The 22,867-nt window shown below is 41.8% G+C and overlaps 2 protein-coding genes across 5 annotated transcripts in view; both read right to left on the reverse strand.

Annotated features, from left to right (window-relative positions):
* Positions 1-6,577, reverse strand: part of galnt6 (UDP-N-acetyl-alpha-D-galactosamine:polypeptide N-acetylgalactosaminyltransferase 6 (GalNAc-T6)) — an 8,558-nt gene extending 1,981 nt beyond the window's left edge. Inside the window, exons 1-10 of one of the 3 annotated variants that reach the window (XM_032520505.1) lie at positions 6,325-6,577; positions 4,504-5,015; positions 3,568-3,740; positions 2,814-2,963; positions 2,201-2,435; positions 1,632-1,749; positions 1,323-1,523; positions 1,006-1,137; positions 798-899; positions 546-704 (exon numbers count right to left, since the gene is read on the reverse strand). In XM_032520505.1, the coding sequence (XP_032376396.1) occupies positions 546-704; positions 798-899; positions 1,006-1,137; positions 1,323-1,523; positions 1,632-1,749; positions 2,201-2,435; positions 2,814-2,963; positions 3,568-3,740; positions 4,504-4,988 (1,755 nt within the window). In that variant the 5' untranslated portion in view covers positions 4,989-5,015; positions 6,325-6,577. Of the gene's footprint in view, positions 1-545; positions 705-797; positions 900-1,005; positions 1,138-1,322; positions 1,524-1,631; positions 1,750-2,200; positions 2,436-2,813; positions 2,964-3,567; positions 3,741-4,503; positions 5,016-5,151; positions 5,561-6,324 lie in introns of those variants that run through there. The other 2 variants (XM_032520506.1, XM_032520507.1) reach the window with 2 other exon arrangements.
* A 2,435-nt stretch (positions 6,578-9,012) lies between these two features.
* LOC116692318 (adenylate cyclase type 6) overlaps positions 9,013-22,867 on the reverse strand; it is a 31,571-nt gene continuing 17,716 nt past the window's right edge. Inside the window, exons 2-22 of one of the 2 annotated variants that reach the window (XM_032520504.1) lie at positions 20,292-20,441; positions 19,538-19,659; positions 17,803-17,914; positions 17,407-17,534; positions 17,047-17,205; positions 16,791-16,932; positions 16,425-16,553; positions 15,220-15,248; positions 14,825-14,972; positions 14,633-14,730; positions 14,399-14,486; positions 14,142-14,258; positions 13,023-13,172; positions 12,694-12,869; positions 12,376-12,408; positions 12,261-12,290; positions 12,036-12,168; positions 11,391-11,654; positions 10,975-11,179; positions 10,665-10,789; positions 9,013-9,592 (exon numbers count right to left, since the gene is read on the reverse strand). In XM_032520504.1, coding sequence (XP_032376395.1) covers positions 9,464-9,592; positions 10,665-10,789; positions 10,975-11,179; positions 11,391-11,654; positions 12,036-12,168; positions 12,261-12,290; positions 12,376-12,408; positions 12,694-12,869; positions 13,023-13,172; positions 14,142-14,258; positions 14,399-14,486; positions 14,633-14,730; positions 14,825-14,972; positions 15,220-15,248; positions 16,425-16,553; positions 16,791-16,932; positions 17,047-17,205; positions 17,407-17,534; positions 17,803-17,914; positions 19,538-19,659; positions 20,292-20,441 — 2,667 coding nt within the window. In that variant the 3' untranslated portion in view covers positions 9,013-9,463. The remainder of the gene's footprint in view (positions 9,593-10,664; positions 10,790-10,974; positions 11,180-11,390; positions 11,655-12,035; positions 12,169-12,260; positions 12,291-12,375; positions 12,409-12,693; positions 12,870-13,022; positions 13,173-14,141; positions 14,259-14,398; positions 14,487-14,632; positions 14,731-14,824; positions 14,973-15,219; positions 15,249-16,424; positions 16,554-16,790; positions 16,933-17,046; positions 17,206-17,406; positions 17,535-17,802; positions 17,915-19,537; positions 19,660-20,291; positions 20,442-22,867) is intronic. The other variant, XM_032520503.1, reaches the window with a different exon arrangement.

A 22,867-nucleotide genomic window follows, 5' to 3' on the forward strand; every position in this document is an offset into this window, starting at 1 on the left:
TTCCTTGTGTTTCTTGGCCCGAACAAATCTCTTCTGCTTGTTGCCTCCCCTTAGCAGTGGTTTCATAGCTAATATTGACCATGAAGCCTGATTCGTGCAGTCTCCTCTTAACAGTTGTTCTAGAGATGTGTCTGCTGCTAGAACTCTGTGTGGTATTCATCTGGTCTCTAATCTGAGCTGCTGTTAACTTGCGATTTCTGAGGCTGGTGACTCAGATGAACTTATCCTCAGCAACAGAGGTGACTCTTGGTCTTCCTTTCCTGGGGCAGTCCTCACGTAAGGCAGTTTTGTTGTAGCCCTTGATGGTTTTTGCAACTGAACTTGGGGACACATTCCAAGTTTTCGCAATTTTCCGGACGTCATTTCTTAAAGTAATGATGACCATTGTTTGACCATTGACGACCAAAGATAGATAGATAGATAGATAGAGAGATAGATATATAGATAGATATATATAGTCATCTAACTTGTGGCAAGAAAATAAATAAGCGTATATCCCAAAATGTCAAATGTTTCCTTTAAGTCCGGCCTCAAGTGCCCCTCACCTCTGAAAAGACCCACTCCTGTTGTGGTGCCACACTGGTGCCCTTGCCCTTCAGCTGGCATAGCTCGATCTTCACTGGATCCGGCTGGGGTGTGGCATGAAGACACAGCTGCTTTCCAATATTGTGACGCAGCTCCTTATGAGATGAGTATTCAAAGTACTAGAAGACACAATCATCCAATCAAAGACCAGTCCCAGAGAACATCAAATCATCTTCAAATCTTAATTTCACTTGTTTGAGTCAGAATTGTACCTGGTTTCCTCCCATGTTGTGACACGGGTACATGATCACAGGTTTATCTCCAATGTTACTCTCTCCAACATCTAGACAGGTTTTAGATCCTGAGTTTCTAATCTGGTGCAAATAACAGACACAAAATAACAAGATACAGCCGTAGTTATGAAACATATCCGGTGTATTATACCATTGATATGCACATAGAAAGAAAAATGTAACTCACTGTTCCATATTTTAGTGGGGTTAAATCAGGGACAAAGGCCTCTGGGTAGACTGTGTTTAAGTACCAGGAGAAGTTCTTGCACTGAAGCCTCTCTCTAAGATTCAGACGATCAGAAATGTCCCCAAACTTATTCTGTAACAGTGATCGGAGGGGGAATCAAAACAACCACTTACAATTGCACACATCATATCAACTTGTTGCAGCACGGGGTATATATACTAGTCAAAAACGTGGTGGAAGACAGGGGATGAATGCCATTGTTTCCACATGCATTTAACATTTAAACAATGTTACTCCTAATAGCAGGTCACACTGACCTCGCTGGCCATAACTGCAGCATTCTTGTTGCGGCGATAGAAGATGGTCTTGTAGTCATCCATCCAGACCTCAGCCAGGCGCACCTGGTTGCGAGTGATGACCTCTGTGCCCTTGGGGAAGGTGTGGGGGCTCTTGGTACGGAAGACATGGCCCACCACGGAACAAGGGAGGATCTCGAGCTGGCCCCCACACTGCCACACCTGTGAAATCACATTTCACACAGGTAGAAATTCAGATTCCAACTTGATACTGACAGGCAGACTTTGAGTAATATGTGAAACCGTGGGAGTAAAGATAAAGAGACTAACCCTGAACGACATCTCCACGTTTTCACCACCCCAGATCTCCATCTTGTCATCGTACGTTCCAATGTGTTCAAAGTACTTCTTCGAGATTGAAAAGAGACCTCCAGCAAAAGTAGGTGTTCTGAGATGATCAGATACAAAAGCTTTAGACACTTAAAGGTGCTCTAAGCGATGTTGGGTGACGTTACTTCTTGTTGACGTTCAAAGTTTTTTCAAACAAAACGAGACTAACTCGCCTCTCCCTCCTCCTCATTCAGTCCCCTGCTTTCTGTGCTTCCACACACTACCTCCCCCCCCCCACCCCCAAATCCCTCCTGCCGGTTATTGGCTGAAACATTGTTTGTGTACGCGTTGTGGTGCAGGTGGGCACAATTTGTTTTTGTTGCCGTTCGCAGAGCCTGGGTTGTCTACAGAAACCATTTTTTAATGTGTTCTGGGGACAGGCAGCTCGTGGATAGTGAGCCGTTTGCTGCATGTGACAAAGGTTTTAGCCTAAAACACGCCTGACATCGCTTAGAGCACCTTTAAATGATTCAGGATGTTTTGAGTGAAACCAATGTGATCCTTCTTACTTTACAGGGTAGGTTTCATCAATGCGCAGCTTCTTCGCATCCTCAGGGATTGCCTCCCAGCCGAATGTCAGGCTCCAGTCAAAGTTCCCTCGGTTAAAAGCGCGGTTGGAGGCCACAGGCTTGTTGAACTGAAAGGTGTTGAGGTCAATGGTGCTGATATCTGGACTAACCACAGCAGTGGGTTCCTCAACAATGCGGGCCAACAGGGGCTCTAGCCAACCATGGAAACACTCACCTAGACGGGGAGGACAACGTTCCCTTTATATAAAAAGTGGTAATTATTTGGTACATATATTATTGGATGGCTGAAGACTGAGGGAGATGTCTTCTGGCTGAAAATGATTTTCCAATTGTGCTCTGCAGCTGTTCCCTACCTATACCTTTTTCGCCAGGAAGCTGGTAACTCATAATTATAACCTGTGAAACATACTCCTTTTATAGAGTTTTATTTTATTGTCACATAACTAAATAAAGTACTACTTCATACAGTAAAGACGGAAAACACATTAACCCCTAACCCTAGAAGTGCTATTGCCCCAAAGAGGTACACACAGCTGCTTTAAAACAGCCATTGTGGCTTGGCATTGTTGTGGTTGTGTGTGCGTTTTCTCACAGTGTGCGTCGAGAAAGGTTAGCACTTCGCCCTGAGCGATACTGGCACCCAGCAGCCTGGCAGTGATGAGGCCCTTCCTCTCTAGCTGCCTCACTACGCGCACAATCTTCAGTTGACGCACATGTTCCTCCAGACGGCTCTTCAGGTGCTCTGCGGGAATAAAAACAACATTATTGTGTCCGTCTCATCTGGTCTTCATCTCTTAGGTGAGCTCCAGTGGTTGATGCTCTTACTAAGTTGGGTGTGGTGACACTTTGAACCCCATCAAATAGTATGTACAGAGGTGCAACAGACTTCAAACTTATGGCCAGAAGTTGTCAGTGAAACCATTAATTTTTGCAATAATAGAAATAATGAAAAAAAAATGTAAAGTGGCTTGTGGTCCCAGAGAAGAGAAACAAAACATATGTATACCTATGAGACCACTGCCAGAGGAAATAGTAGTGAAGTGGAAACGTTGCTGGTAACAAACGGTAACACTTCCTTTTGAAGAGCATTTATGTCAACAATGCACACCGCACATTTTCACAAGCTTCAGTCTAAATAAATCCACCAGCCACATTATGACAACGTTTCAGTTATGGTAGCAAAAAAGGTAAATTTTGCTACAGTAGAAAATACATCTGAGGGCACATTAGCTTATGACAGAGATAACTGACAAAGAGGATATTTCAAGCTCAGTCAATGGGTCCTTAAACATGAATAAATACTGACATATCCAAAATTAGTAGAAGCAGTTTGTTATTTTTCGCACCTGCAACACTGGCATCATCTACCAAGATGATCTCTTTGAGCAGGAGAGCAGGCGCTGTGTGCAGAACGCTGTAGACCGTCCTGAGGAGGGTGGACCAAGCCTCATTGTGGAAGACAATAATAACACTGGTGGTTGGCAGAGGAGGACAGCGACGAAACTTTCTCTCCACGCACCTGAGCAAGGTGGACCAAGTCAGAATACAAAGAGAGACAAAGTGTGCAAGAGTGAGAGTCATATCTGATGAAATGAAAGTCACAGAAGCTCTAGCAGAGCAACATATAACAGCCCACTGTTTGCTCATTCTGCATTTAAATAGATGGTGAGCAGAATTTGAATATCTGCAGTCATTTACAAACATCTCATTTTGAAAGCCAAGTAAAAAGTTATGCAAAAATAATTGCTCAAGGCCTATCGAGCCTGTAACATGTCCAGATGTCATGTCTGACATTTACAGTAATTAAAAGTATTTAGGACAATACAAATAAAATAACACCTTAGTCTCAATTACCCAGCTGTTTTTGTGGTTGCATTCAGATTAGCCATTTGACAAAGTGATTTTCCAGGATAATGGAGATAATAATGAAGCAATATGAAAATGCATGTAAATAATTTACTTCTGGGGCGCCTGGGTAGCTCACCTTGTTGAGCGTGCTCCCCATGTACAGAGGCTCAGTCCTTGTTGCAGCGAACACGGGTTCAGTTCTGGCCTTTGGCCCTTTACTGCAAGTCATCCCCCTCTCTCTCCCACTTTCCTGACTTAATCCGTCTTATAAATAAAGGCAATAAAAGCCAAAAAAATTCTAATTTACTTCTTCAAGCATGACCCCAGCTGAGACCCAGGATATTATCTGGCCTGCTGCGTACATGTCAGCACACTTGTTGATATAAACAGTGATTAGTCTACCATCTCAGTTTATTTTGAGGACATGTTCTTACTCTGGAGGCCTTGTGTCGTCGCCAAGACTACGGCTGAGTGAGATGTGGTCACTGGCAAACTGGTTGAAACAGTGCCGTTTCATACCCTCCTCCTTCTCCTGACCCTCTTCTGGGGACATGTGGTCTTTCTGAAACGCCTTCCCATCAGCCCCGGGGCTTAAGGGGTCCTGAGGCGGTCTCTCTAGGTGAGGTTTGAGCTCAGCCTGAGTGTAGAATCCAGCAGGGCATTTGGCATCCTCGGTGGGCTGCACTAGTACCGTTGGTGGTTTCTGCGGAGCTCCGATCTGGAAGCCAATGTTGTTAACAGCCTCTTGTACCATGATGATCATCTTATCCTTCTTGTCCACCAGCTCCTGAAACCAGGGGTCACCAGCAGGCGAAGAGCCGACATCCCTCTGGAGAACCACTAGAACCACCATGAAGAGAGTCCCCCCAAGGAGCACCAGTTTCAGGGCAGATATACGCCGTCTTAGAAACAGACGCATGTTTCACAGTGGGTGTGACTCTCAAGGCTGTTAAAAACAGAAAACAAAACAAAAGTAATTCCCTAGACGCTGGCTGGTAAAATGTTTGTGCATGTTACCCGAGGATTTCAGCCAAGCTCTGAAAAATACTTTAATCAAAATCCAACTCCTCTGTAACCCTTACCTGCTTTGACTCACTAAACGTGCAGCGAAAAAACAAGAGCACAAGAAACATCTTAAACCAGTGTGTGCCTGCCTCTGTGTGTGTGTCATAGTAGCAGGTAATGTAGCCAACCCTGCTCAGAAACCAGTACCACTCCCACAGGACAAGTGGAGAGAACAAGGAGGAGGAGAGTGTGAATAAACACGCCACACCTCTCAGTAAACAAGTGAATTCACCTGCTATGGCCACAGTCCACCAGGACCCACGTGGCAGCAGGTGGGCCACCACACTGCTGGCCTCAACCCGCAACTCCCTCACCTGTTGATAAGTGACGCACAAAGCCTTGCCTAGATTCCTGCTCCAAAGACACCTCACCATTAATAATCAGCTCTCATCTGCAACAGGAAGTAGAGTTTGCTACGTGGAGCACGACAGGACCATAACTTTACCCAGCCTTGTTTCCTGCTGTGTGATGTGAAACAGGATATCACTGCACTGTAGGACATCTGCATGTCCGTAGGTGATCACTGTTCAGTTAGAGACTCACTCTTACTTGTTCATAATTTATTTGCTGTATTCTCAAGCCAGCCTCCTTCATAATTGATTCAAGAGGACACTCTTTTGGTGTTCCAGAAAAGGGACACAACCACAGTCCAGTCTGCAGTTGTCGCTAATGGGTAACCAGTTGATCCAGTTTGTCACCATAGTTATGACAAAGCAGAAGAAAGAGAAAATAATCAACAAGACAGTTTTAGAAATGAAATCTACATTGTGTGGTCTTGTAAATCTGGATTGATTAATTGCCAAAATATCTTTATGTCCTTCTCAGGTCAATTGTGAGTATTTTCCGGAAGGTTAATGTTTGTCAGAAACAACATTTTACATATTTAACATATATCCTACTTCTCTAACATGTGGTTACACCTAAAAGTAAGATGAAGCACCGGTATAGACAACAAGAGGTGCCGAGTATAACGTTATGGACAAAAGGCATAGCTTAACGTTACAGGAAAATGAAAGAGGAAGTTTGCGCTCCTCCATAGTATGTCAGTGTGTTATCTCTTTTAGCGGCTCTAGAAATCAAATATTTGACAGATGATTAAAACCTGGCAGTCAATTTCACAAATGACACAAACACGCGAATGAAAAGTGAATATCATATGATTTCTAGATCCAAAAAATGCCGCCACTTACCTAAATATGAAGAGCAGTTATCGCCCACACCTGTTTCTTTTCAGATTCTTACAGTTGTGGAACTGGAGTTTTGAGTGATGCAGGATACAGCAGTTGGGTGGCCTCCCGGCTTTTCCTTTGAACCCAACAGGTGCCATTTGTTGAAATGATTAGGTGGAGTGAGTCCCCTGCTGGCCGCGTGCGTCCTAAACTGAGTTATTTCTGTACAGCACGTTAAGGCAAAGGCGGCACTCGTCGAAAACAGAGCACGAGTTCCTGTATTGAAATGTCACACTAATCTGTGGGCAACCAAATGCGGAAGAAGAAACTAAAAAGTATAAACAAAATGAATACAAAATACATAAATACACTTAAAACAAATTACATTTAAATACACACACATACACACACACACACACACACACACACACACACACTTCTAAAGTGGCTACACATCTATCTATATATATATATATATATATATATATATAGATATATATGTGTGTACAGCCACTTTAGAAGTCCTTGTATCATGAGCCTGTTATAGTAACATTGGGGCTTTTTCATCAAGGATTAGGAGGAATACATAAATACACTTGAAACAAATTTAATTTAAATTCACATACACACACACACACACAAATATATACACACACACATATATATATATATATATATATATATATATATATATATATATATATACAAACACACACACATATATGTATAGCCACTTTAGAAGTCCTTGTATCATGAGCCTGTTATAGTAACATTGGTGCTTTTTCATCAGGGATTAGGAGGAATTTATGTTGCTTAATTAATGTTCAGCATAGAGTGCTGTGAGTGAACACTGCCATTACCTCAACAGAAATTCATTATTCATGTGCAAGCAATTAAATACTCTCTCCTGTATCACCCTCTTGAAACTGTAGACTGATTTATTCAGAAAAGGAGAAGGAGGCGTCTCTCAGGTTACTGTCACACGGAGAAATCTTGATTGCAGGCTGCTGACTGACATGAGAGCTAAATTAAAACTCAAACAAATTAACAAACTAATGCTGTGTTGTGAAATAAGCTATTGGGGCAGTCGTTTTTAGTAAAAGAAAGAACACATTTGCTTAATAAGAACAAATTAGGTAGGTGGTGCACTGGTTCTCTTTTGTAAAATTAATTTTAAAGTCATTTCTACTGCAGAGATCTAAGAGCCTGAACCAAATGAACACAATCAATGCAAAAACAGCCATTTATTAATTTCTTACCCAAGGAGAAATGAAACAAATCAATCATTACACTATTTCTAACTCTGCCACTTCTTAAAGGAAAATGCAACCATTTTAAGTTGACCCCTCATTTTAAAGACAGAGAGGGATAAGCAAAAGTGAGGATCTGGATTTGTAGCCTTTGAAGGCAGCATTTCCTTTTTGGCTGAGACAGAAAAGTGAGCATATCAACACCAGGTGTAAAGCTCATCTAAAAGTAAAATACACATTGACTTTTCAGCAAATGTAATGTCCAATCACTTTGACCTGTAGTATAATGATAAAGCTCCTTCCTTAATGCCAACAGCACTGTAAAGAGTGGTTTTCTTCAGCAGTAGTTTCCTTGTGGACAAAAATAGTCATTATTACATACATTCATATGATAATTGTTTTGAACTACTAATTTTGGTGGGTTACAAGCCTCCATGTGCGAAATACAACCACATAGGGTCAAATACTGTTGTGTAAAGTTGTGAATATTGGTCCATGAAGTATGCAGACCTTGGAACTGCATAATTTCAAGGCAATACGTCTGAGCAGAAGAAGAATTCCTGCATACAGTTGATCCTGAAGCCCTCAAGAAACCAGTTTACGTTCAAACATTGTAACGCAATCAAAAATATCATGTCTCGTAGGCTTTTGCTTATTTGGGTTGGAATGAAATCAGTCAAAATCACAGTCCAGTAAAAGGCGCAGAAGACATAATTCTCTTCAAATTATCATTTTGACACTAGAAATCAGGAATGGACACACAACTCTGAGGAATAATAAAAAACATGCCTTGCAGCAATCAGTTTGGCAAGAAAGCATTGTCATACAATATCATAAAAACCTCACAGTGAAAAGATACAGTATGCCCCTTTGATAGATAAAGATCAGCATTCAGCTATGTGTGCTCACACCCACACCCACACACACACCCATACATACGGTACTCTCTCACACACACACACACACACACACACACACACACACACACACACACACACACACACACACACACACACACATATACACACACACACACACACACACACACACACACACATACTAAAAACATTACATATCATTTTCAGAATCTCTCTTCATTACTGAGCAATATGCAACTAATGCAACTGTTCTTCCTTCATTTCATACTTCTTGTTTTGTCTTGAACCAAAAATACTTTGCAGGGAGGACCGAGTAATCAATCGTACATTTCAGTGAACCACAAACAGCCTTGTGTCCAGACTGTGGCTAATCACAGGCTAGAAGAAACAAAGAAGGCCCTGATAAGAAACACAGACGTCCGAGCCAAGGTTATTGTGAGTGTTGTCTATCTGCGTATGTGTGCATGTGTGTGTGTGTGTTCTCCTTCATGAATAAGTCAACAACAAAAAAAGTGTTAAGTAGTAATAAATTACTTAAGCTTACTGTACTTTTGAACAGAATCATTAGTGTGTGTTTCATTTCAAACATTTGTTCTTTGGTCATTTTCATCCTTAATGTTGTCCTTGCATATTTCCTTTTTAAGTAACATAGTTTAGTTTTTATATATATTCTTTTTTTTACAAGGTCATCACAAAAATCCATCCGCACGAAAATAAATAATGACTCCAGATGAAATACTTGTACTATTGCTCATAAACACAAGCGTAGCCACTTTCGTCCTAAGGCAAATGGGCTTAGTGATCTCTTGAGCAGCTTGGGAAAAAGCCTTCAAACATGAACGCCCTACATGTTTGCATCTGAGTACGTGACAACATACAAGACAGGCTGTGCTCGTCTCTGTTGGCTGTCTTCTGTCCCCAGTGTGTTCGCACTGTGCTTCGGTGCTCATCGCCAAGCTGACCACTCTGTCTCTCTGCAGTCTCAGTCTTGTCAGTGCAGTGGGAGTGAAGTTGTGGTCGGCCTGCCTGTCGTTAACTGCCCTGGGGACCGCTGGTGAGGAAGTAAGTGGTCATCTCCCCCTTTCCCTTCACCTTGACAACACCTCGACAGTCCAGCTGGTATCCATTGTTGACCAGCACGTGGTATAAGTCTGTGGTCACCTAAGAGAGGACACGGACATTTGACACACAGGGCGTGAGACACTCAACCCTTCCCAAGAGAAACACTGTCGGCAGTCCCAGTTTCACCCCTTAAAGTGACTGTGATGAATGAATATTAGATATACTGTAGATAGATAGATATTGTATGTACATTTTTGTTTTTATTTCATACTTGCTTTGGCAATTTAAACATCTGTTGTTTCCCATTCCAATAAAGAATAGATAGATAGATAGATAGATAGATAGATAGATAGATAGATAGATAGATAGATAGATAGATAGATATTTTGTTCCTGACATTTCATAGACTTAACAAAGAATCAATTAAATGTGAAAATAATCAAAACAAAGAATCAATTAAACGTGAAAACAATCAAGTATCTAGTTTACGATGACTGTAGAAGGGATTTTAATTTGCAGTTACTCATACTGTTCAACAGATGGTAGCATTGTTCTGACTGTAATCTTTGTAGCAGCCAATTTATGGATTTCATTTGGGGCAGGAAAATCTCACCTCATTTTTAGCCTGGCTGATGTTCTTGAGTTAACATCAACTATATATACATGAATAAGATGAAAAACATGACCTAACTGACAGTGCTCCTTGACAAACATGCAATGGCTGTTCACATCTCTTTAAGACTTTAAGGATTTAGTAATGCAGGGAATTCTAATTTACCTTTTTTGGCCTTCTCCAGAAGGACATTAGAGCACCATTTCTGCTAGAGATCAGCATGTTGGGCTGACAAAGATTCTTGCTCAAGGAGACTTCTGCAGAGCAGATTTCTAAACTTGAATCCTGAAGCTGAAGGACTTTGCACAGATTGTATCTGTGACTTTATCCCTTTTAGATGCGACAAACGATATAACTTTCCAATATAGATGCCTTGGAGTTCGAAGCATCTCTCTGTTAAGGGGAATATGTCTGCAGTGTGGCCATTTTTTGATTTTAGTATGAATAAATACATTACTAATTCCATCAGTAACTGGATTAGTATTCTGCCCTGGCCGAATTCCTTAACACTAACTAACTGCAAAATACTTAAGATTTAGAAGAGCTCGGGTGCAGTACCTGGATGCAGTCTGGTACTCCTGTACTGTCCATCCGGCTGGCCACATTGACTGTGTTCCCCCAGATATCATACTGGGGTTTCCTGGCTCCAATCACCCCTGCTACCACTGGTCCCATGTTCAACCCTGAGAAAAAATCGCCTGGCTTTGTCAATCATTCTACTTACATCAAAAATAAAAAAACACTTTATTACAAAAAATTGATAATGCTGTTTCTAAGGAAGCAGATAACTGTAGTTCTCCTTGGACCGGGAAAAGAATGCCAAAGAAGATTTATCAGATAATGTCAATTGAAATCTCTACTACCTTACCTATCTTCATCTGGAAATTGTTGAAGGAGTGCTCATTGATGTATTTCATCTGCTCCCTTAACCTCATGGCGTAGTCAGCCAGAGCCAGGATGTGTGAACGGCCCTCTTTGTCGTAGGTGGAGTCATTGAGGCCAGAGGCTGCCATGTAGGTGGAGCCGATGGTCTTGATTTTCTCCAGCTGACGGAACTTCTCTTCACTGATGATCTAGAGACAATGAACTCACGATTGTTAAAGTGGCAGAACAACACAGACAACCAGGAAAAGGTAATTGTAAGCAGAATAATGTAAGCAGAATAATACAAATACATAATTTCCACACATTGCAGAGCTTATCTAATATTTTTTTATAATAATATAATATTTAATTTGCATTCATCTAATGCTAATCTAACTAATATTTTCCCTCTCTTCTCACCTCGTCAAAATCGGCGATGATCTCGTTGAGCAGCCTGAGACACTCCACCCCTTCGTTGTTAGCCTCCAGCTCCACGTAAAACTCAGAGAAGTTGCTGATGGAGGCAAACATGACAGCAACGCACTCACATGACTGGTAGTACAACTCGTCATTTCGACGCTCCCGTGCAAGAAAGTGGGCGGCTACGTCCTTGGGCAGGATGTTGTGGAGCAGGCGTCGGTTGTATGCCTGCAGCTCCTCCATCTCCTCCTTCTCTTCTGTGGCCTGAGGAGGGGGTAGAGATGTAGTTGCTTAGTCTCAATATTTGACAATATGTGGATTCCTGAAGTAGTCACAGGTGTTGATATAGTCCTTTTTCATGGAAGCTATTTGACATGTCACAGTAGGAAAAGCACTGATGTAAACCATAAAATTAAGGATGGCTAAATTCCATTTAGCTACTTCAGTTTCAGGCTCATTGTCACACTGTCATGACTTAGTGGGACACTTGAATAGTACAGAGCCATTGTTAATGTTATTACTAACTCTGTGCTTTTCCTTCTATGACATGTCAAAATGTCTGCTGTGAAAAAGGCATTTTGGTGAGTTTAAATGATTGCATTTTCAGTTTTGTTACTGTTAGTCACAGGATACTGTTTCATTTACCTGCAACTTCCAGAGGAAGTCTAGACGTGCGGTGGACTCAACCTGCTGGCCGTGCAAGTAGAGAGCCAGAACAAACACCGTCAGGATTACAGGGGTCATGACCTTTAAGGATACCTTAGTCACGCTCTCCAGGCTGAGGGGGAAAAGAGTCATGAATTAGTATCTTGTATGGGTGCATGGAAATGTGTGCAATACTAAAACACACAACAAGGGAAAGCTACTCACCACTGTTCTGCAGTTTCATTGAAACCAGGCCTATGAAAGACAAGTGAAAGTCATGTCTATTATGCATATAAGTCACTAAAATGATACAGTACAAAATAAAGAGAAAACAACTTACTGTTGTAGAGAATCATTAATAGGTGATAATTGCCTGAGGATAGAAATTAGAACATATTCAAAAAATGTGAATAGAGCCCAACTGGTAAAGGGGATAGTAGGTCTTTTACAATATAAGCCTTGTTGTGTTAAAGTGGGCCACGTCCAACCTAAACCACAGTATTGTGACACAGGAGCTATTCAGGTTGAAAACTGGAAAATAGCGAGTGTACTGAATGTGTTTGTAAATATAAGTGTGTGTGTGTGTGTGTGTGTGCGTGTGCGTGTGCGTGCATGCATATTTGCTTGCGTGCGTGTGTGTTCCTAGCAGGGGACTCACATGGCGTTGGCAATGACCAGCAGGTCTGCGTTGTCAAACAGGGCCACCTGAGGCCACTCAACCAGCAGGAGGAAGGTGAGCTGGATGAGCAGCATCAGAGCCAGCTTCCCTATGCTGCTGATGTGGAGGAACACAGAGCAGGCCAGCAGGGTCAGCAGTACACTGTAGCTAAAATACTGCCGCAGAGAGGAGACAGAGAGGGAAGAGGAGGAGGAGGAAGGTTAGGTGAATATTCTAACATACTTTTCATGCACATTGAAAAATGCACACAGGCATTTGTATGAACACACACACAATATACACACATGCTCAAATGTTATGGGACTGACCTCTGGGAAATGGCAGGGCATGGCCTGGCTGGAACACAGAGTCAAACCATCCTCTGCTGTCTTGGTCAGGTTGTGCAGCAGGCAGAGAGTCACTGATGTGTTCAGCTCGTTGGACACACACTCCTGCAGTTTCTCTCTGCTGCAGGTAAACTGGCAGGAAAGGACAACACAGTCTGTCATTTAACCGTCGGCCAACAAAGGTGAAACAGCAAGAGACACAAACACAAATGTAATGCTGAAAACAGAAAGCCAACAATATATCCTAGACATATTTGTAATTTCTGGTAATTTAAAAAGTTTTGACACAAAATTTTAAATGCCTTCAGTTTTGCTTGAAAATAATTTCTGCACCATACTGTAGGTAGTGATATAATATAATTTTACAAATGTATAATGTATCAAAATAAAATTAAGGTCAAACAAAGAGTCCAACAAATGAGCATCAGTACAGAAATAGAGAAAGCAGCTACTAATCAAGCAAGCTACTGAATAAGTCCTTATGAGATCTAAATTGTCTAGCTTGATGTTAGAGCGTGACACTGAGCAACCAATCACAGGCTGAAACAACCCTGCAGACATCCAATCTTAAAAGTGGAGTAAAAAGCTACAGCTGCAAAGCCACAGCCAAACCTTATGTCGTAACTTAAACTATTTACAATGCAAACCAGGTATAGTGCATCATCTTTGCTCAACCGTAGTCACAACATAGCTTGTGTGGGTGATGTTTATTTATGTACCATTGCTTAAAAAGCATGTTTGATGTTGATGTTGAATGAAGTTTAGGCATTGATAAACCTTCCATGACTTCTAACACTTTCTCGGCCATAGCATTTGTCATTTTGCATAAATAATGGTAGTAGCAATAAGCATGTTTTAATCCATGCATACATGAATGCAATGCTATATTGATCTACATGTTGGTCCACATGATAAAACATGATTAAAAAACATCTAACAAGCAACATCGGAGATGAATTGATTAAAGGAAGAAGAGACAAATGGAACTGAGGCAGATATGTAACCACCTTCCCTGATTTCTTTCTGGGGGACAACTTGAAACATCAGTCCCAACTTTTACATGATACAGAAAATGACAAAACGAAGAGTTGTGTTCCCTACCATGTTAGCAAAGGAGGAAATGAAGAGGAGGAGGATGGTGAAGACGCCCACCAGTGTGCTGTTCGCACGGGACTGGACTATTTTCTTGGTTACAGTCTGCAAGGCAGCTGGGAAGAGCTTGAATACAGACAGCAACGAGAAGATCCGATAGATAGGATAGAGTTAATACCATTAGTGATGCTGGCTGAAGACATATGGTAATGTTTCTTATCTAAAGATATCTGTGAGAGAAATTATAGAAGGCCTTTGTTTCTCACTTTGATGCAGGAGTATATGGCGCAGATAAAGAGGATGTTGATAAGGATGACAAAGATGCTGATGTAAAGACCGAGCATAAGTGTTGTTCTGCGGAAGAGAAGGAAACTTATTAGGATGTATAACTCTCATTAAATCCTCATAAATCTAATCAAGGCCACATTTCCTATCCACAATTAGGTATACAGTATAACTTGGAAACTGCGAAAGGCAACTTATTGGAGAGAGCTACTTACTTTGGAAAAATGATAATCTGAATGAAACAGATGCAACAGAAAACAAGGAGTGTGCAGGCCACATATCCCCCAAAACGATCATCGACCTTTTTAGAGTACTGAAAATAGAAAATCAATATGAAATATGTTAAGAAGAAAAATAATCAATTACGTTTATTTACCAGGGAATTAAGATGAATTTCAAATACCAACCTTTTTCTCGAGTTCGACAGTCTGAAAGGTGAGTAGGAACTTCTTGACGTGATCTTTCCTCAGCTGGTCGATGCTGCGTGCATCGATGGCCCGTCCAAGGAACTCATCCACCTCATCCTCAGGGTTCAGTGCCTCCTGAGCGCAGCGGCTATAAGGTTGATGGAACAATAGGTCACTGTGTGGTGTGTGTTTGTAACTGTGTGTGAGTGTGTATGAGGGAGTTGGCTGTGACAGGCTGATGACTCAGAGCTAATGTGGTATTAGTGCTGGGTTGGATCTGACTGTATAAAACCAACAACGGGCACAAAAGTTAGACAGCTACAGTGACAGTCTGCCAGTCAACCGCTAATAACGAAAGCCACCCCAATAACAAAAACTGGGGCCAAAACACTCACTTGTCTTTGCTGGATGCTTCATCAATGCCCTGAGAAAAACAAAAAACAGAGAGTTGAAATGAGACAAAAAATCAGAGATAGTGTAGATAAGAGAAAGGGAGAGATTGTTGTGTAGCCACAGTACAACTGAAAAATAGACAGAGACCTAGACATCTGCACAGCTAATCCCTGAGAGCCAGACTGATGTTTTAATTAATGCTCAGAGGCTTCAAATTACACCCTCTTTGCCCCTAGGGCTCAAACCCTCTGAGAAGGAGAGGACAAAAGGAGGAGACGAGGGGAAAATTGTAGGAAAGACAAGGAAATGAGACTTGTAGTCTAAAGAGAGGGAGGAAATGGGAGAGAGTGAGAAAGCCAAATATCTGCAGCTGCAGCCTGATCAGATTTGCTTCAGTAGTAGATACACTGGGAATCCCTGGGAGCCCTGTTGTAACTGTTTGTTTATTTGACGGGAACAGATCAATACTTCTTCTCACATTCCCATTGTCTCCTTTAGGCTTTACCACATATACAGTTCAGAACACATTGGTCCCATTCAGGCATTCAAATTCGTATTTATAAAGTATTTAATTAATTTATGATAAAGGTATTCTAAAAGTCCTGCTTTCAGCTTTGTGAGGCTGCATTTAGGAACAGTTACAAACAATAACAATAAACAGGTATAATGTTTACCATGTTTACCATCTTAGTTTAGTACTTTAGAATGGTAGCTGTTCTTCTATTTTATTGTAAATTTATCATGTTATATGTTGTATTTTAAAACATTGTAGTATTAGTATTAGTATTAGAGATATTGCATAGCTGCTACCTTGGCTAGGTGTGTCTTGTTAAAGATTTCTAAACTCAACAGGACATTCTTGTAAAATAAAGGTAAAAATAAACAAAAAAAAACAGTAAAGGGGAAATAATTTTGTGGCCGTGAATATTGAATAGTTGTTGTATGTTGAGAAGATTGCTACATAAACAGGATCACCAAAGTTCTTACAGTTCATCCTGTGATGGACATGAATGTCTGAACCAAATGTTAGACAGACACGGACAAAAAAAAAATGAAGTTAGCATAAGGTATATTGATAGAAAGTTGGAAAGAATTCTGGCCTTTGACAACATAATCAGAAAGACTAGTTATAATTTGACTTTAGAGAATGGAGATGATGACACAGGAATATAGACAAGCATCTAAATGCTCCCAGCATGTATCTCACCATCTGCCTGAAAACTTTGGACTCCTTGGTTCTGGAGAAGGATCTGTCAGGCACCCAGCGTGGCATCAATCCCTCCACAGAATTTGCACGTGCTCGCTGCATCTTAGCCATCATGGCTTTCTCCTCTTTCTGGAAGTGAAAAACCCCCCAGAGTAAAAGCTTTGACAATTAAGGTCTTCAATGCCAGGTGACAAGCTATTATATTGTTTGTGTGAAATATGGCACTAGTGTGAAGTTCTGAAGAGGTCAAGCAGGTAATCAAGGATGTGTGTGTGTGTGTGTGTGTGTGTGTGTGTGTGTGTGTGTGTTTGTGTGTGTGTGTGTGTGTGTGTGTGTGTGTGTGTGTGTGTGTGTGTGTGAACTAACCCTCTTCTGGCTGCAGCCCAGCACCAAGAACGTTTCAATGTCGTTCTCCTTCACGTAAGCGTTCCTCTCTCCTCCAAATCCTGGCTCCACCTCGTAGTCCCCGTTCAGATACTGTAGTGTGGCTTTGGTGATGTGAATACGCCTACACACACACACAAACACACACACACACACACACACACACACAATACAGTGTGTAAGAAACAAAACTCGAGAACATGTCAGGGCAGTAGCAGGTGGAATTGGGGGGACTTACCCAGCCTTCCCCCCGGCCTCCATTTGGTTGGCAAGCGTCACGTCGTTGGACCAGACGTCAAACTGCCACTTGCGCAGGCCCAGCACCCCACAGTGAACCCGCCCGCTGTGGATGCCCACCCGCATGTTCACATTAACGCCTGTCACCTCTCTCACCAGCCTGCAAATGCACACACAATTGTCAAAAAACTAGTGTTACCTTCAGGTTCAAAGTGTCCCTTCTATACCCCGTGCAGCATAAACAAAGCAAGAAATCTTAACTTAACCTTCACTGGAATAATATATATGACTGTAAGGGTGCATGTTGTCGTTTTGAGTGTGTGGATCTTTGTGTTTCAGTGCATTAGTGTTTTTGACTCACGAGATGGCCTCAATCATGTCTACTCCCATCTCCACACAGCAGTGGGCATGGTCAGCCCGGGGCTCAGGCAGTCCTGACACACAGTAGTAACAGTCCCCTAGGATTTTAATACGCAAGCAGTGGTTCTCCTGTAAAACAAGGAGACACACACACACACATACACACACACACACACACACAATATATTCAATAACAGCCTTGCTCATGTCAAATATAGAACTGTTTATGCATAATTTAGATGACTTCAGTCTCAGCATAGTCTAATTGATGTTCAACACAATGCTTAAGTAACCCCCCCGTCCAAGTACATCATGTTGGCTTTGTCAAAGCTACACTCAGCAACAGTGGCTCAAAGTTCTGCTGAGAAAAAGGTGTGAGTAGGTTGTCAGTGCTTACCCAGGCCAGCTTGTCAAATCGAGCAAACAGCTCGTTCAGCGTCATGACCAGTTCCTGGGCCGTGCACTGAGACGCCAGGCTGGTGAAGCCTTCAATGTCTGCAAACAGTATGCTGCAGGAGAGGCAATTTTGGTAGGTAGTAAGGGAGTGGGTGAGTGTCAGCAAAACCAATAGAGAAGAAAAGAAAGACAAAGGAGAAAGAGAATGAAATCAATCCATAAAGTATAGAGTTAGTTAGCATGGTCTAGAGCCTCCCTCCCTCTTCACTGTCCAGCTGCCATGTGAGTAGGGGAGAGAGAGAGGCAGACATTTGTTCAGCTCTGGCTCTCATCATCTAGGCCAATGTAGGTCACCTCCTTCAGCCCGTCCCTATGAGAACACCACCCCTTGTCCCCCTGTCTTCATGCCTTTCATTGCTAACTTTTGATAGTAATGAAAGGCGAGGATAAACAATACCACTGACATTCTCAATTTGAGTTAAAGTCAACAGATGGCGCTGTTGGTGCCATGAGGTCATCTACTCAGGGAGAACTGGCCCTTATTTACAGCAGTCTAGAGCCTGTCTGCATCTCCCACCCTGACCAAGGCTGTGAGCCATAAAGCAATCATAGTAAATTCATTCAAATTACAAACAAACATTTTTGCTCACATACCCCTAGTATTATCTAGCCTTGCATGTTTTATTTATCAAAGATATGAGATATCCGTTTCTTCTGTCACTGTGAACAGTTTACACTGTAACTACTTTCCACTGTATAAATAGTCCTAAAAACTGACTGCATGATCTGTGGATGCTACTGAGGGACTGGTAAATTGTTTTGTAGAAAATGATGTAGAATTTTATATTTATGTCAGGGCCTTTAATGGCCAAATTAGTAATTTTTTGACCATGTACAGTACATTACAGGTATAGTCACACTCATAATAAACATGTTAACTTAAAGATAATATTAATGAGTATTTCAAGGGTATATGGACTGACCATAATATATCTATCAAATATAGGCATTAGTGACGCAAACAACATGATCGGAAAACATTAATAATTCAGTTGTTGTCTGGTGATGGAGCTTTCACAAAATTACCTGTGCATCATTTCAGGACAAATACAGCAGGTTTAAACTTGGATAATGGAGTGTTCCTGAAAGTTTACACTGTAGTAGAGCATCGGCGTTGCAACAGATCATTCCAGTAAGTGCATCACTTGCACCTATTTGGGTCACCTCTAACAGGAGATGGCTGCTGCATTCTTGTTTCATTGTCCACTACCACCATCCCCACCATCCCCACCATCCCCACCATCCCCACCACAACCTTAACAGCCCCGACTGGGCTCAACGGCAGGCTAATGGATGGCGAGTTTCAACCACCTGTTTAGTACCAAGTTGTTCCCACTCTGGAGGTGAAGTCCAGTAGTGAGGGCAAAGAGAGTGTGCCAACAAACTTGAGGACTGCCGCCTATAATTTTCTACGGAAAGCACAGCAGTGTGCCTAAGTCAATATCGTTACTGCAGCCGGTGCTGTCAGTGTCAATAAACAACAACATGCATAATACATGCTGTCAGGGAAATAGCTGTTGCAGTGACTCTGTAACTGACACATCAGTCAGCAGAGTGAGGTCAAAGCCACTGGTGGTAGCTGTGATAGCAAAGTAGATAAGCTCTCCGACATCTTCCTGAGTGGGTGTTAGTGCAGTTGTGTGAAAGCATGTATGTGTCTATCTATCTGTATTTACCTAACATTGTCGTGTTTTTGAATGTAGATCTTGTGGAACATCATATTTTCCTTCTTGGCATTGATATCTGCCTTCATCTCCATGGCAACGTGCCTTGGCAGCACTGACAGAAGTAGGCGCTCCTGCGAGAGAGAGAGAGAGTGAGAGTGAGAGAGAGAGAGAGATACATGAATAGCTTTTTCTCATATTAATTTGATTTTAACCATTGGTGTATTATTACTGTTACTTTGGCTTTGATATGATTATTTATATTGTTGTTGAATTTACATTTGTATTAATTTTGCTTGATGCTTTGGCAATATTGATTTTGTTACATTCATGCCAATAAATGAATTGAATTGAGAGAGAGAAAGCGAGAGAGAGAGAAAGAGAGAGAAAAAAAACAGAGAGAAAGAAAAAGAGAGAGAGAGAAATTAAAAAAAGAAAGACACAGAAGGAGTCCATTCATTTTCATCGGTTTCTCATTGAGTTAAGAATGCTCAGTGAGTCACCGTGCCTCGTTGGCATCTGCGTGGGAACGTGTTAGTCAAATAGAGAGGAGTGGAGATACGTGTTATACTTCAGAGCATATTGCTGACCTCAAAAAAGAGACAAAAAAAAATTAGACTGGAAAATGGAGACACCCGCTTGTTGCTCTTTTGCATTTGTACACGTGTTTAGATTACCTCCAGGATGTGGGCACGACTGCTTCCCTCAATTATTTGCTTGAACATACATGTGTCTGTGTCTATGAACTTGTGCGTAATATGTGTACCTGCTGCTGGTTTTCCCTCTGCAGGTACAGTCTGGCCTGGATGTATCCTCTGGTTTCCTGGAAGGCTTGTCGCTGGGAAACCTCAGCAGGGTAGTGGGTACAGATCCCAATCATGTTAGTGCACAGAAAGATCAGCACATTGGCACTCATCTGGAAAACACACACAAAGATGACAAAGAGAGTGAAATGCATGCACAAGTCACATCGCAGTAATACAGTGAACTCTGCCCGACCTGGGTGAGGTCAATAAACAAAATGAAAAACACTCTGTGTTGTAGGATTTACTGCAAGGAGAAACATTCCTCAAATGTCTGAGGGGCCATTAGATGTGATCTGGTTAGAGATGATGAGCGTGGCCTCGTGGTTGCTCCGTAAGAGGACATTCTCTTCACGTCGCGCTGTGCATGGTAGATAGGAAGCCCAGAGGGTTCACTGTAATGCATGCCTGGGGACATGTGATGTGTCATAATTGACAACAACTTTAGATATTAGTGAGAAACAGAAGCAGCCATTAATGTAACTTTCTTGTGTGTACAGTCAGCTTTGTGGGGTCTTCGACCTTAAAAACATTCCGCTGCACTGCTGGAGCCGCTTTCTATGTGTGTTTTTGAATGCGTGTTGTGAGTCTGTGTAAGTCTGTTAGTGATTTCTCTTCTCACTAGTCCTCAGCCAAGACTGAACATCAGAAACGGAGCCTTGAGATCTGGACTTCCCCTTTGTTCAGAGAAACACACATGCTTGTGCACACACCCCTCCTCTCAGGGTTCAGAAACACACTCCAGCCTGGGAAAGTCACTTGACCCATGACCAGAGCACAGAGTGCTTCCTCTGAAGATGATATCATCAATAATGAGAAAAAGACATGCAGGCAAAGCACACATATGAAGGCTGAATTTCAATCAGTCTTACTAACAACATGAAGATTAAACTGGAGGACATGAAACATGTCATCACCAGTACCAGCCTTTCTGAGCCATGGCTGATATGTCACCAAACCAGTGTGTTTGCGTGTGTGTTTTTAAGTTGTGTTTATGAGAAAGACCGCGGCGTAGAGATGGAGAACTATAGATAGAGGATAATTATCAATGCACATGCATACACTGCATATTTTCATGAATGTTTCCTTGTCTAAGGCTGGGTACTGGGTAAAGATGTGTATTGTAATGTGCAATGTTGTAACTTCTTTTTGCTAAAATGGAATATAAAAAATTGGTATCAGTATTGAATATTTTTTAACAATACCCAGCCTAATCCTTAAAAGAAGTATTAGACTACTAACTTAGCATCCACACAATGGTTAAAACGAAAGTAGACTAAAACAAACTTGCAAAGTGATGGGAGGCTTTGTGCCGTGTTCTTGAGATGAAGTTTGCACTGTAGAACTCGCCCTTTGTTGCCACAACAACACAGAGACAATCTAACAATCTGCGGTTTAAATGCAACACCATTACCACAGGACAGTAGCAGACAAATTCCAGTTTAGGTCCAGGTAGCTTCGTGTTCCATCTGAAAACAAATGGCCAGACTAGATTAGAAGCACAGTGGTAAGCACAAATAAGCACAATGATGGTTCGCAGGTGCAGAAGCAAAACATTCTTCTGATGTATTGGGTAAATATCAACCCCTAATATAGCTGATGCAGCCAGAGAGCAAGAACATTATTAAAGAACTAGCAACAGAGCTTTCAAAATGTATCCTCATGTTTTATTTCTCTGGGCTAGAGATGCAGCAAAGTTCCTTCAAACAGGTTTCCAGAAAAAACAAGAAGCCCTTTTCCCTGAACTCCTTGATGCATCATGACAGAGAATGGTTGATGCCAACTGTCAGTCAACTTTCAAAGATTCAGATCAAAGCTGCCAAGAGATGTGAGACACCTCATCATCAGGCTATTGAAGATCAGGTGTGAGGACCCACAAAGACGATTCACTCTTGTTCTTTACATGACTGGCTAAGCAATCGTTCTCCAAGTGCAAAATAGAATTTGTGCCGCACCGTCGCTCAATTAGCAATTAGCCTGTTGTGTTCATAAAGCATTGACAGGCCAGGGCTTTCTGATAAGCTCTACATCGTAATGTTAAAGACCACCAATGGAGACCTGACACTCCAGTCTATAAGAGCCCTGATAAAACTCTAATGGTATTAATCCCAAACAGATGGCTCTTAACAGAGTGAGCCAGAAAACTAAGTTAGCTAAGGGGCCTGTCTGAGATACAGGGCCACCTGCAGTTCCCAGGACCATGGTTCTCAGCAATGCACTCAATTTACATCCAGCCAATTCAGCTTCCCATGTGAGCATGCTCAGATTTCAATCCAAGTAAAGACATTCCTATCAAATTGATTTTAATAGTTTGGCAACAAACAATGTGCTTGAACACAGCTTAGCAGGTCCCACAATCAAGATTTTCAGAATTTCTGTTGAACAGGAAAATCACACAGTAGTGCAGTGATAGCATGAGTAAACATTTATTTGCAAATGGGATGCAAATGCAAGACCAGCATGTTTTGAAACGTCGCAAAAGACCCAAAATATCAACAGGTACAGTGCGTTCAGTATGAGCATATCAGAGCTGAACAAC

The sequence above is a fragment of the Etheostoma spectabile genome, chromosome 7 (assembly GCF_008692095.1).
Source record: "Etheostoma spectabile isolate EspeVRDwgs_2016 chromosome 7, UIUC_Espe_1.0, whole genome shotgun sequence".
NCBI lineage: Eukaryota > Metazoa > Chordata > Actinopteri > Perciformes > Percidae > Etheostoma > Etheostoma spectabile.